At 56.9% G+C, this 15,000-nt stretch overlaps 1 protein-coding gene across 1 annotated transcript; it reads left to right on the top strand.

Moving 5' to 3' along the window:
* Positions 1–4,098: 4,098 nt before the first annotated feature.
* LINJ_35_0380 (conserved hypothetical protein) lies at positions 4,099–5,946 on the top strand (the record flags this gene model as incomplete). The annotated part of the gene is made up of 1 exon (XM_001468820.2): positions 4,099–5,946. The coding sequence occupies one exon, from the start codon at positions 4,099–4,101 to the stop codon at positions 5,944–5,946; it is 1,848 nt and encodes a 615-aa protein (XP_001468857.1).
* Positions 5,947–15,000: the final 9,054 nt, after the last annotated feature.

A 15,000-nucleotide genomic window follows, 5' to 3' on the forward strand; every position in this document is an offset into this window, starting at 1 on the left:
TCTTTCCTCCTCTCCCACTCTTGTCCGTTTCTTGTTTTGTCCTGTGTGTGTCTCCCTCTCCCTCTCTTCCCTCTTCTCCCTCTCCCTATCTCTCTCTTACCCCTTTTGTTTTGTTTTTGTTTTTCTTTGTTTTCGTTTCTCTAAAGTCTCTCTCCGCCTGACCTTCACACCTCCTCGCTCTCTTGCTTCATGCACGCACGCGCACCCTCCTCTCCCCTCTATGCCACTTCCACCGCACACCCACATCCTTTTCTGCCCCCCCGCTCTTCTTAGGTATTCCGTGGCGTTTTCCATCTCTCTCGCGCGCGCTCTCTCATTTCTCCTTTTGTGGTTGACGGCGCGCCCTCCGTCGCGCGCGTGCTCAACGTGTGGGTGTGGCGTATCGGCTGCGTGAGACTTGGTGGTGTGCGTCCCCTCTTTCATTGACCTTTCTGCACCCCTTCTCTCTCTTTGTCGTGCCGCCGCTGGCGGAGCCTGATGACGGGAACCGCACCTGTACAGCAGCGCGCACAACGCGGGGAAGCAGAAGCAGTCCCGAACGCGCACTACAGATAGATGTGTTTCTACCGGAGGCACTGGAGCACTCATGCGCGAATACCCAGGAGTTCATGCACACTTGCATGTGTACAGACTTCGAATTATATGAAAGAGGGGGAGGGGTTACAGCGGAGGAGCGCACCCCCACAAGAGCACGTGCAAGCTCGCACAGAAGCAGCAGCAACAGCAATACAAACGCTAGAGAGAAAGGGGCAGGCGTAACTAATGCGTTGTGTGTGTATGTTTGTGCAGGCGCAAAACGAAGATGCGACCAACAACACCAAAAAGAACAAAGAAAATGAAAGGGCGCTGAAGGGACACGCACACACGCGATGGAGGAGGTGGACACATTTTTATTTTATCCCTTTGCCTTTTAATTTTTGAAGGTCGCGAAAGGCTGCGCGCACCGCTAGCGATTCACCACCGGAGGTGTTACAGTGAAGGTATGTGTCGCTTTTCTCAAATCCCTTTCCTTCCGTGTTTGCGTGTGATCACCTTTCGCCCCCCCCCCCGCCCTGTTCATCTTTCTCTCTTACCCCCCGCTCACTCTATACGTGTGCGTGTGCATGTTTATGCGTCTCCTTTTTTCTTGTTCTCCCTCCGCCACCGCCATATGTCAGACACACACACACACGTGTGTGTGTGTGCAGAGTCCGCCTCTGCACCCGCCGCTCTGTTCGCCCTCCTCCCTTGTCTTCCGCTTCCTCTCTCTGGCTGTGGCTCGACCTATTCTCTCAATGCGTATGTGTGCGCTGCGCGCGTGCGTGCCGTGGGATGTGTGGCATTCTGGTGTAGTCTTTTGCTCTCCGCCTCGTCGTTTTTTTTTTCGTTTTGTTTTCTGCCGTGACCTCTATGCGTGCGCGCGCGTGCGTGTGGGCCGGTGTACGTGCATCTCTCTTTTCGTGTGTGTTGCGCTGCTTAATCTCGGCTTACCTCTCCTGTGTGTGCCTGTGTGTTGGTTTGAGGCCTTCGTTGCGCCAACAAACGGACGACAGAAAATGCCGAGGGGATGAGAGGTGGCGAGCATGACGGGCGTAAGGGAGAGAAAGAGGGGAGGCCAAGAAGAGATGTGGCAGAAGGAAGCTGTCTGCTGGTGTCTCGGCCGACTCATTTTATTCGGAAAGGAGGCGCAAAGGTAGGGTGAAAGCAAGCAAGGGCGAAGCATTCAGCTTCTATCTCTCCACCATTCTTTTCCCTCGACAGATGCACACTCGTACGCGGTCTCTGAAGCACTCACAAGAGCAGCACGCACACACGCACCTCTCTACCGTCAAACGCACAGGCACGCGCATGCACCTCTTTGCATTCACAAGAAACGAAGCGAAAAACAAACGGTGAACATGTTTTGATGAAATCCCGACAGAAAACGAAAGGAGCAACGAAGAGGGAGGCCGCAACGACGACTATGCACTACATCATCAGCGGCAAAAAAAAAACAGCAGCGGAGCAATCATCACCACCACCACCACCAGAGAGCTTTTTGAAACGGTTCTCCTTCGACTTCTTTTTCACTTCGCCTTGTTTTGGGTTTTACTTGTAAAGATACAAACCACACCGAATCCAAGAAAACACCTTCGCCCGATGGAATATGGCTGCGAATATGCAATACATCAACACACACACACACACACACGTGCTCATACAAGGGAAATTAGCTACACACTGCAACATCATCATTAAACTGCTGCTGCAGCACCACCGTCGACGTCGAGGATCACACCCATAGGCTTACGTTTTTCTCTCTTTTTCTTTGTGCGGGGGGTTTGCGTCTTTGAGAGAGGGGTGACTTGAGGTGGTGCGAATATGTGTGTGTGTGCGCGCAGAGCCATTAAAGCACCAAAAAAAAGAAAGAAATACGCGAACAGGAGAGGTGAGGAGAATTTCCAGAGCACGCGGAGTTTGCATCTCGCTCCCCTCTGATGCAAGAGTGCGCCATCGCAGCGCAGCGCGCGAGTGTGCGAATAGCAACGGTAACGAAAGCCCGGCCGTTCTCTACGGCGCGCCTTCCCGAGAGTCGGCAGGGCTCTTTTGTGCGAGTGGCGAGCGAGCGCCCGCGCGTGTGCGTGTGCCGCCGTGGTTCACAAAGGAAGCGAAGGCAAGAGAAGGAGAGGTCTGCACATCGATTGCCTGAGAGGAGGGCCCGCTGGGAGGGCGTATGCTGGCAGGCGCGTTATTTAGTCATGCCCAGTGCCCCTCCTTTCCGCCACTCACCCTCAGACGCGCGCCGTGTCTTCTGTGTGGTCACTTTTCCTTACCTTTGGCCTCCTCTTTTCGTTCTCTTTCATCTCTGCCTTCGGCGACTGTGCGTGTGCGCTAACGTGTACGCCATTGGTGTTCATGCTGCTACGGCCGCGCCCGTTGCTTACACACGCACACGCACTGACACAACGCCTTCCCAAGCACATCACTCATTCTCTTCCCCTCTCTCTGCAGATTCGCGAAAAAAGAAAAACGAGATATAGAGCGCCGACAACAAAGGAAACGAGAAGGCTCGCGTGCCGATTTCCATCCCCCACTTTTTTTTTCTTCGCTTTTTGGAGTCTGAGTAGCTGGTGAAGAGTAAGTCGCAGGATCCGCCCAAGTGCATCTGTGTATAGCTATATATATATATATATGTAAACATATATAGCTGTATACAGATGCGACGCCAGACATTTGAACTGTTCTCTCGTGATCTCCACACCCTTTCCTTTTTCCTCTACCTCTGAGGTCCTCGTTATTATCGTGGTTTTTCACACATCTCTCTCATCTTCACCCGATACACCGCACCGTAGCGCAGAAGAGAGGCCTTTTCACCACTCTGCCCCCCTCCCCCCTCCCCCTCCCCCACACACGCACACCCGCACACCTGAACCCATAGACACCGCACTGAGCCCGCGTGAGAGCCCTCGCACCCTCCACCGCACTCCACACACGCGCATAGAGAGGGGCTCACGCCGATACGTTGGCTTTCCTTTTCATCTTTCCTTTTCACGCATACATCGACTACGCTAAAGGCCAGCACAGGCCTGCCCCGCCCACCGCCCCCTCCCTCCCCTGCTCTCTCTCTCGTCGCCTCCTCCTCGACGCGTCAACACACCTCCTGACCACTCACCCACATCCGCAACAGTCTACACCACGGCAGCGTCGCACCGGCTGCATTCTCCTCCGCGTCCACACACTCCGTCGCACGCACACGTTTCCACTCCAATTCATCTGCCACCACTCGCGCTCTACGACGTGATTTGCTGATTCGTTTTACTAAATTTGCTTTTTGTTTGTGTGTGTGTGTGTCGGCGGCCTCTCTTGCACACCAGGTGCCGCCCAACCTATTAATCGACCTTTCCACCTATAGATACACACAGATACAGCAGTGACTCGTGCCAACGCATCTCGCCGCACCGAGTCGTTTTGCTGGCGGTACTGTGCTCCGGCGCGTTTTAGTCTCTTTTCGTTACCGTGTTGTTACGCGCTGTAGACAACAACAAACACACACACACACACACACACACACACACATACACACCAGTGAGGTGGGGCTGCTGTTGCTGCTGCTCACGTGTAGCCCAGTGAAGCCAAGCCATGCTCGCCTTTACCATTACGTCGACAGAGCAGGAGCGGACAGTGAAGCGGCTGAAGGTCGACAGCCCTTCAGCGTCTCTCGAATGCGAGGATGACGGTGAGAACAGCTGCAGCAGCGTGCCGCATATCGCAGAGGCCAATCCTGCGTTAGAGAGCGCGCAGCGTACTCCAGCCCTGTCCAAGCACGCTGACACTCCTGCAACGGAGGCGGTGAATGGCGTCTCTCCCGAGGTCTCACCAGCGAACTCGTCGAGGAGCCGCCACAGCAGCGATGACGATGATGACGGCAAGTATGAAAAGGACCTGAGTGACGACCACCTCTCTTCCCCGGTGGCACGGCAGTTTAACGGCGACACGTGGCGCGTGACACGTACACCAACGGGGTCTGCCGTGAAGGCCACGACCGCCATAACCGGCGCTGCAGCTGTTCCGCCGCCCCCCATCACGACAAACGGCGCCATCACCACACTGCGCAGTCTTGGCCAACTGCAGACGCTCGTGAGCAGCACAAACACAACGTCCGCGAAGGATAAGGTGCACCCGAGCCTGCGGCTCAAGCCGGGCGAGACGGTAATGCTGCTGTTGCACTTCGACGAGACGTCCCTGCGCTCGCTCATTAACGGCGCGACGACGGAGCTGTCGCAGATGCGCGTCTTCACGCTTAACCTGGCGAAGCTGCCGCCGCATGACTACGAGGCGGCCCCCGAAAAGCGCTTGAGCGCCGGTGGGTGTACCAGCAGCCCCGATGCGAGCGACCGTGCGCGGCGTGGCGGCAGCACCGCGACGCCGGACGCTGATGTAACCCAAGTCACGGTCCAAGACACTGAGGACGAGGACGAGGAGGAGCTAGTGCCGGCGGTGCATCCAGTGGCGGGGTCGACAGCGGCCGCAGCGGGGACCAGCACCATTGCGGAGAAGGAGTGCCTTCCTCGTGCGTCGGTCTCCACGGGTGGCGCCCTCGCGCTCGACGAGGCCGCTACCGTCTCGTCGCTCTCTGGCGACCTCCACCACGCTAGCGACGTCATCAGCGATAAGCTGCACCAGATGTTGGCAGTGGACACCATACTGAACCCCCACGCTTCCCAACAGCAGCGTGGCCACGGGAGCGGCGACGGCGGTGCTGCCGCCACTGGCAAGAAGGAGCCGTTGCTTTTCCCCGCTATGATCGTCTGGCGCGCTGCCGGCGCCCCACGCGAGGAGTACCCACCGGCCCCGCCACAGACTTACTCCTCCCAGCCTCCATCCACCCCCGCAGAGCTCTTTTCCGACCGCCTTTCTGCCCAGGGCGGGCCGCTGGTGGTGAAGGAGGCAACCGGGGTGGACCAGGTGCACTCCTTGACGCTGTTCCGCCCCGTATTCACGATGGAACATCTTTTCCGCACCCTTGTCCGCACTGTCGCGCCGTCTTTTGCTGCCAGAGGTACTGGCGAGAAGTCCCGCACGGTGCTGTACCTCGGCGCATCGTGGTGCCCGCCCTGCATGCGCTTCGTGCGCGAGATGCCGCAACTCATGCGAGAGGATCTGCCGTCGAGTGTCGTGTGCACCCTGAAGGCGGACATGGACTTGGCCAAGCCCATCTATGACTACTTCAAGGTGGAGATAATCCCTACCTTTGTTGTCCTGGACAACGAGGTGCTCATGAAGTGCTACGAGACCGTGCGGCGTCAGCAAAGCAGCGCTGCCGGTTGCAGTGGCGGCGGCGGCGCCTCGCAGTCCGACTACGCCCGCGCCATACAGGAGGCCTTCTCTAAGGCAGAGCTGGGCCGCTTACAGAACTCCAACAGGCAGCTCGTGAGCACCTTTATCTCGAAGCACAGCCAAGCTCTGAGCTTCGATGAGGACTTCTGAAGGACGGCATCAGTGACAGGTACCATTGCTGCTTCTGCTGCTCGGCACACGGCCACTACCGTGCTTGACCGCTCCTGCTTATTCCGTCTCTTTCCCACATCGCTTCCTGACCCGTGCATGCTGACACTTGCCCAGCTCACGCGATTCATGAGTGTTGCTCTCTTTTTCTTTTTCCAGGTCTCATCCACGCACACACACAGACACGGAGGCGTGCCATCTGCTGGACGCGGTGGGACGCTCGACACTTCACACATCGTAATCACGGTGCTTGAATCAGCGATCGAGGAAACGCACAAGCACACGCACACGCACACACACATACACACTGAAACGTCCGATTATGTGACACCCTTCTTTCTAAATGTGCATGCGCGTGTGTACTAGGATTACATCATCATTTTTTCTTTGTATTTTCCGTTCTCGGTCACTGCAGACATAACGGCACCCTTGTGGATGCTTGTCCGCTGGGACAGCCGCTGGCACCCCGTTCCTCATCCCTACAATCATGCCCCCCCCCCCACCCACCTGCCCTCCACCATTGCCACCCGAACCGCTCCTCTTTCCAGGCTTTCTTCATGTGCTTGATTTTATGCTTCCGGGTGAAGCGCGCGTGCACGGACCCACCACACACAAGCACATACACATATATGTATATGTATGTCTGTGTACAGCGTAGATGACCCTCTTGCCGAAACACATTTGTATATCTTCTCATTCCGTTTGCTTCTGGTCTATTTTGGGTTGCCTGTTGTGCTTGTATTTCGGTTTGGTGGCGGCGGTGGCCGTTGTTTCGCATCATGATGTCACTCTTCCTTTCTCCTCCTTCGTATTTGTTGCCCCCCCCCCGGCGGGGGGCGCCTGCGTCTCACCGGGCTCTTGCGGCAATGGACCCCGCGTTTTTGTTTCCTGTTTTCTGCTTTGTGGTTTGCTCTGCTCAGCTTGAGCAGTCGTAAGTGCGGAGGTAGATAGCGGAGAAGGGGGTTTTATAGTGGTGATGGCAAGCCGAAGGAAGAAGGGGGGATGCAGGCGTGCAGTGTGTGCACGTGCGCATTGGGGTAGATCACCCAACTCGTCATTTAGACTGCGTTAGGCCTCGGGCTCTGTCTGTTTCTTCCTCTCTCGCTCGCCTTTGGTGTGCCCGACACACTCTTAACCGTGCGTGTGTATACGCTTGCGTGACTGCTCTGCTGCGGCTGCAGCAGGCAAGGTGAAGAGGCTAAAGGGGCAGAGGGAGAGAGACTCAGCACTTCGACCCCCCCCCAAACACACACAGGAGGATCAAGGGTGTGGAGATGGGAAAGATGAGTGTGACTATAGTTTTTCTCGTTCAACGTGTCCACTCTCTTCCACAGAGCATGATTCAAACTCCACACAGCCCTGCCTGCCAAAGGCCCCATCGCCTGGTGCAAGGCAGCCGTAGACACCCGCGCGTCGCCGCAATGCGCCGACTCGGTCATCTGAGCAGGACCTCTGCCTGGAACTCCACACACTGACCCACTCGGCAGGGGCCGCCTCATAGCTGCTCCCACTGCACTGGCTGCCGCGTAGTGCATCCATCTGGTGGTGACGCAGGCTCTCCACCAGGAGGCAGTGAGAGGGCCGGGTGAGGGACATTCGAATTGCCTTGACGTTTTGCCTATCATATGGATGATGCAGACGCGCTCACAGTCGCAGGTCGCTCCACAATGCAACGCCATACAGGACCTGACCGCCGGCATCCGTAGCGATGCATCGCTCCAACATCCCTCTATGTCGTAGGCACCTGACCCTGCGACCGCGAGCAGTGGGCTCGGCATTTAGCGGGGGTTAAGGGGCTGCTGGGATGACCCGCACAGAGTGCTTGTGTGTGTGTGTGAATGGTGCACTGGACGCTGAGAGATATCACGCACGTATGTGTCTCCCGCCATCAGGGGCTGGAATTCGTCAACAGAAGCAAAAAGCGATTGGAGGCATTTTGTACATAGATGCCACTGATGTGTTTGGTTGAGCGTGGCGTGGCCGTGTGGGTAGTGCAGCTGCGCTCGCGCATGCTTTTTGTGTGTGGGGGATCTGCTCACTCTTCGTCTTCCTTTGCTTTGTTTTGCCAAGTTTCACGTCGGTCGTGGTGTGTATGTTACTCGATGTGTGCACGTGTGCCTGCGTGTGTCTTCCTCGGTGTGTTTTCAGTTGTTTTAATTGCATTACTGACGGTTGCAGTTGGTGACGCCGGCGTGGGCAATAAGATCAAAAGAGGACAACAAGAGAAGGAATCATACAACTGCAAGTGGAAGCAGTGGAAACGATGAACTATACTGCAGAAGGTGGTGGCGCGCCTGCGCGTGTGTGGATACCCATCTCCGTGTACCGCCAACAAAACTGTGTGATGGTTTGCGTTGTGCCTGCGTCGTGGTCACCAGCTTGCAGCTTTCGTGCATCACCTCGACAAGAAACCTGTCGCCGTGCCCCATCTTCTCGATTCCTTCCATCTTCAATACTCCTCCTTTCCACCTCTCCGCGCCACACTCACTGTCGGGTGCCCGCACCCCCCCCAAACGCTGCTACATCCCTTGCATGATTGTGTTCGTTACCGCTCTCCCACCTTCACCAACACACCCACCGTTGCACGAAACACCGACACCATCACGAACAGCAGCAACACGATAACACTGCAACGCATTTCAGCAATTGTCTGGGCTCCTCTCCGTTTCGCTGCAAAAACAAAGTCCGAGAAGAGAAGACTCAAACAGCCGGCCGCTCTTTTCTTTTTTATTTTCCGCGTGTCTTCTGCGTTTCCACCCTTCTCTCTCGTTGACCGACACTCTCGTTTCTTTTCCCCGCTTCAACACATACATTGAAAAGAAAAAGGAAACCACACACAGAAAAAGAGGGAAGGAAAGAGACAAGCAGACCTGCCGGCATAAGCACAACGCGCGCGCCCATTGCACGCTGGTCTGCTGCTGTACATACCCTCCCTCACTTGCCTACTGCTGCAGACTGTCGTTTCTACTGCTACGTATTGACTGCGTACCTCGGTACCCCGTGACAAGCTTCTCTTCTCCGTCTCCTTCTTTCGGACGAGCTCCTATTTTCCGCGTCTCGGGCTGAACGCATCTGACCCTCGTTTCCTTGTCGAACAGCGAGTCGCACTCACTCGCGCGGACAGGCACTAGAACGACGTGGAAGTGAGGCACACGCGTACTGTTCGTTCCCCCCTCCCTTTCGTTTCAGCGGCGGCCTCCTTTCTCTTCGTCTCCGCGTAGCTGCAGCAATTACTCTCACTCCTTCTGTTGTCTTTACGTCTCCTTTTCTTTCGTTTTACTTCTGTTTTCTCCTCCGCGTGTGATTGCCAGAGTGAGCGGGCGTGCACAACGAACCAATTTGGTTGTCCGTCGCGTGCCATTGTTTGAGGTACTGTGGTTGTTGCGTGTGCGCGCGTCGGCGCCTTTTTTGCGTGAATTCGTTGCTTCTGTTTTTCACCCTTTCGCCTTCATCACCCCTCCCCCTCCCACTCCCACTCCTCCAGTTTGCATACCTTCTCCGCTCTCTTGATCTCGGTCTCGCCCCATCTTCCCGCGCTTCTTTTCTGCCGCCTTGCCTTGCTCAGCACTCCATTCTCGGTTGCTGACTCTCCGAGATGCCGTTTGGCCCCTCCGTGCGCAGCGACCTGGAGTGCACTGCGGTGCCGACTGCCGCTGAAGTTGGCGTGAACAGCGCAGGAGTTGTTGGTGGCGTCTCGACCTCGGCGGCTTCATCGCCGTCGGCGGTGCCAACTGGCAATAGCGGCCGGTCGTGTGGCTCTCCACATCAACCGCCGCGCGCGACGGTGCAGCGAACGGGCAGCAGTGAAGGCGGCCGCGATGGGGCAACCTCCGCACCGCGTGGATACAGCGCCGGCGCCTCCGCGACGCCAACTGCCGCTGACGCACCGCCCAAATCACCCACGCCGCAGCCGAGCAGCCTGCCCTGCGGTCGTGCGCCTGTGTCGCGCGGCGCCTCGGATGTAAAGGCGTCAGCCGTGGCGTTCCCAGTCCTCACTCGCGCCACCGCAGCACGCGCCTCCTCGACCCCGCACGAGATTGGTGCCTCAGCCACCACCAGCGCATCGTCTTCCAGCAGCGCCGTGGCACTGCCGCCGCTGCAGCCGCGACGAGCCAGCAGCTCCGCCGCGGAGTCCTCCAGAGGTGTAGGCGGATCCTCCAACAAACCGAGTAGCAGGTGGGCAAGCCCGGATAGGCCGAGCGGCGCATCATCGCCTACAGGTACACGCGCTGCAGTCGCGCCGCTACCTTCGCTCTCTGTTAGCGCAGCAGGCCAGCACCCCGCTATTGGAGCTGATGCGGCCACCGTTTCTGATACCACTGGCTCGCCCCGCGTGGATGCGCGGAGTTTGAGCAGCGTGTCACCGTCCAATGGGCAACGTGAGTCATACTTTCGTGAGAACAACATCCCCTCCTTATTCAATGAGATGAGCGAGGCCCTCCTCGACGCCCAGCCGGAGGACCCGGTGTCGTTCATGAAGGAGTGGCTGCAGAGACGACGAGAGGCCATTGCGCAGTAGACAACAGAGAACTGGCTTGGGAAGTGAGGAAGGAGAGGAGGGACTGCGCGCGTGTCTCTGTAGAGTTGCAGCATCCCATGTGTGCTGTGAAGTGTTTTGACTGTACAAGACCATCGCATCACAGACCCCCACTCCACTCTCGCATGCCTCGCGTCTGCCACTCGTGTGTTTATCGCTCTCCGTGCTACCCCACAAGTCTCGCCTGCGTCAGGGCACACGGCAGCACACACCGTGGCGTTATAATGCTGTGTAACCTGCTCCCTTCTGTTTCTTGCTTTGTGTGTGGGTGTGCGAGTGCACCTCTTGGGCCACACAGCCTCTTGCGCTTGGCAGGCATCGGTGCGCGCCCACCCCCTCCCGAACGTTGTGCGCTTCTCTTCTCCGATGTCTTCCCACTTTGTTCGCGTGCCTACTGCCCGCCGCGTTGATGTCGTCCCCCCTCCTCTGCCAGCCTGGCCGGAGCCGCTCGTGCAAACCGAATCCGAAGCAGGGGAAGGCTTCTAGCAGAGGAAAAGGTGATGTCGCGGAGGTACGTGACGACTGTGAACACAAGCAGCGAGGATCGCACACGCGCAGTTCCAAAAGCACACACGAATCCCGGCAGGTACGCATAGAGGCCGTCATCGCAGAATCGAATCCGCACATACACACACACATCAAGCGAATGAACAGCTCGCACGTCGGGGAAGGAATGCGGCGCCGCATGCGACATGCGCCTCCTCTTTCTTTGTCCCTTTCTTTCTTCCTCTCCTGTGCTTTTTAGTTGCTTGCCCCCTCGCTTCATTCCATCCCTTCTGCTAGCCATTCCCCTCTATTCTAGTTTTGTTGTTGTTTATTGCTGTCTGTTGCGAGTGATTGCATCCTACTCTTAGCTTACTCCACCCCTTTTTCAGTTCTCTCCCTCGCCGACCTTCCGACTCCTGCCCCCTCCCTCCCCCCCATACACAAGCATACGTGCGGTCACACAGGGGCACAGTGGCTCCTGCGCGGGTGTGCACAACGTTTTCTCTCTTCACACTCTTCTATGTATGTGCATATGCATCTCTCTCTCTGTGTGCTTCACAAATTTGTTTCTTCAGTTTCGTGTTGGTCAGGTGGCGCTGTTTCACCGCCCCCTTCTATCTCCTTCTTATTTTCCTCAGCGGCGCGGAATGTCCTTCTCGAGCTGCCCTCTGTTTTCACGTGTGCGTTGCAAGTGGGGGAGCTTGGTCTTGGCACCCCTGTGCTCATCGTCTACGCAATGTGTGGAAGAAAAGCACAAAAAAGAGGGACGATCATGGCAAGGGAAGCGCGAGGAGGATGCAGCATGTACAGACGATGTTTATAGTGTGCGGGTCCGCTAATTTTATTTTTCGGCGCATTGCTTCTTCTCTTCCCAGGCGAGCGCACACAGTCGAGCTGTAAGCGAGCCGCAGCTGTGGGAGAGCCCCGGACGCAAACGCTTTCGAGCGTGTGCGTGTGCCGGTGTGGAGAAGTGCGGCCGGCGGCTCATTGTTGCACCCTCATGCCGCCCCGCCGCACGCCTCTCTCATCCCTTTCACAGGCACACACACACACACACACACAAACACACACTCACGCAAAGACATCTATAGATATGCGCTGGCTGGTACCGAATAGGCGGGTGAGATCGTCGTTGAAGTTCAGTTGATTTGTTTGTATCTTTGGTTGTTAAGACTACAGAAGGAGTGGGGTGGGGTGAGGGGAGGAGGCGCACAGAAAAGGCTGGAAAAAGGAGGCGTGAGGGGTCGTGTCGCCTTTTCTCGCTCTCTCCACCCTCTTTTCATGCTGGGCTTGTTGCTGTTGTTTGTTCTTGCATGATGTCAACGTTGTGCTCCCGTGCGGATGCATTTGCTGTGGTGTGCCGCGCCTCTTTTTTTTTTACCCTCTCTTTTTCCTTTTGAGAGCTCTTCCGCGTCTGCGTACCGGGGGTCTCGGTGCTTGAGTGTGCCTCTCGCACACGTTGTGCACTGCAGAGGAGCAGAACGAAACGAAAACAACATGATCAACAGGGGAAAGACAACGCACCCCCATTTCCTTCTCTCCTCCTGTTTCCTTCCTTTTTCGAAGGGTGTCTCGAGCTCTGCCCTTGACGTGCCTCTCTTGGCTTTCGTTCGTTCTTCGCTTTTCGCTCTTCCTCTCTCGCCGTGATGATGCCGGCCACCTCAGTGCGTCGTATCAGGCCCCGGTATACAGTCTTTGTGGGGAGGCCAACATCCGGCAGCCTGGCCACGGGTACGGCGGCGGTCTCTTGGTGTCGGCGGGCTGGACTGGGCAGCCGCTGTGCCGAATCGGCGTGCGGTCACGCTCACGCTTGTACCAACCCGCTATGCATCTTGCCCACAATTCAAATAGTGATGCATCCGCCTCTTGCCAATGGCGTACGGGGTTCAGGTGTGGGTGGAGTGTGCCCCCTGCTGCCGCTGACTCGTCGCAACCTCTCACGTGTCGCGGCACATGCGGGCAAGGCATCCAGACATGCCCACGGTAATGCCGACGGAAGAAGAAGATGCAGACCGAGAGCCCCCTCCCCCGCAGTCAACAGCGCCGTTCTGAGGCAGGCCCCACGGTCGCAAAAATGCGAGCATTGTGCGCACGCGCTGTCAATCATAGCTGGCGCGGTGCATCGCATCCGAACAAGGCATCTGAAGGTCAGGGGAGCGCGAGTGATAGTGGAGAAAAGCGCGAAGATGCTCACGCTGATCAGTCCCACAGCTCATGTGTGCGAAGCATGCGGCATCTCCTGCATCCGACCGGGTCGGCTGAGGAAGCACAGATGCCGAAAGCATGACGAGAGCACCCCCGAGTCGTGCCACTGAGCCCTAAAAACTTCAATGTGGAGAGTCTCCACACCGTATGACGGCATGCCGCGGCTGGACGCGAGTGAGGGCGAAGCACGGCACGCAGGCAGGATGTGCAGGGCCTCAGAGGGCCCTTGACCTGCGGCCGGCCGACTTCCTCCTTGAGTTCATGCGGCATGCCCCTAGACCACCCCTTACTACCCGCACGGCAGGTACCCACCGTTTCCGCCCTCGAGCAGGACCCTGGTTGAGACCCGGTTGCATGAAGGCATGCAGTGCACCCGAGTGCCCGTCTGGCGCCGACCGCCGAGCACGTATGCTCAGAAGGGATGAGGAAGGGCGAGAGAAGCCCGTTAGCCGCAGCGCACGATTCGACGGCAGGACAGTTTGTCCTAGACGACCAGGACGTTAGCCGTTGGGCAGCAGCGGTCAGATGAGCTATGGCTGTGTGTATGCATATACCTCGGGTGGCTTGTTCATGGCTGGATGACGGGGGTGGAAGAAAAAAACGTAAAACAAAAGGAACATAGATCTTCACTGTGGCGTACACGCATCGTGACCCCTTTTTTACCTTCTCCGCCTTCGGTCTGTATATCTACCCGTGTACGCTTGCGCGTCTGCGTAGCTTTTCAATTTTTTTTTTGTTGTATGTGTGTGTGTGCATGTGCGCTGCGTTTGGCTTTGAATGTTTTGGTATTTTCTGTCTGCACGCGCCTTTCTTCTCCTCACGTTCCTTGTTCTCCCTCTTTCGCAGTCCGTAGTGGCGTGCTCGCCTCCGCCTCCGCCTCCGCCGCCTCCTACGCCCCTGTGACGTCTCCCAAGTTGTTCACGTGTAAGTGCGTGCTCTTGCGCGCCTTTGTTCAGCGTTCATTTCTGGTCGTCTTCTGTTTCTGTGGCTCCCTCCTCCTCTTCTCCTCCGGCTTCGCTTCGTCCGCTTTTCCTTTTTCTTGTTTTTTTTTTTGTTTGTTGCCTAATGCTCCTCCTACGCACGCACAAGCGCCTTCACGCATAGTCTTTGTGCACACCCGTCTTCTCGTCGTGCACACCTGCGTGTCTTGTCGTTCTCGCGTGCTTGCGCTGTTGATGTTTTTGTGGCTGTATTTTTTTTTTGTGTGTGTGCATTTCCTCATGCTATAGCTGGCTTCAGTGTCTGTCTGTCTGTGCGTTCTTCGGCTGTCTTCACTCCTTTTGCCCAGTTGCTGCCTCGCTTGGTCCACCTCGTACCTTTTCCTCTCTTTCCCGCCCTCCCTCTGCTGCAGGCGTAGCGCTGATGCCCGTGTAATCATGCGTGTGCGTGTGTATTGAAGTGTCTAACTGTGCAATAATGCACTCGCTCGGGGCTTCCAAGCCCTCCGCTTCCCCCCGGACTTTGATCACCTCCTCCTCGTTTGCGAGACTCTGCACGGCATTTTCCCTCTGTCTGCCTGCTTTTTTTTGGCGCACTGTACCGCCCCGCCCGCCCTTTTTGGGCGCAAGCGCCGTTGGATCGCTTCGCAAGGCTTCGATTTAGGAGAGCAGCCCATGCCAACGATGCGACACGCACACGCACACACAAGCACACCAGCACCTTTTTTCTTTGTTTACAGAGTAGGGGGTGCTACGTGGACGAGCCCACCTCAGGTACGCGCGCGTCGCATGCGCTCTTGCTGGCGCATGCAATGCCCTACCTCCCTCTCTCCCCATCACAGAATGAAAGAGAGGCTTTCGCGTGTCGGT

This window comes from Leishmania infantum, chromosome 35 (genome assembly GCF_000002875.2).
Source record: "Leishmania infantum JPCM5 genome chromosome 35".
In the NCBI taxonomy this organism is placed as follows: Eukaryota; Euglenozoa; class Kinetoplastea; order Trypanosomatida; family Trypanosomatidae; genus Leishmania; species Leishmania infantum.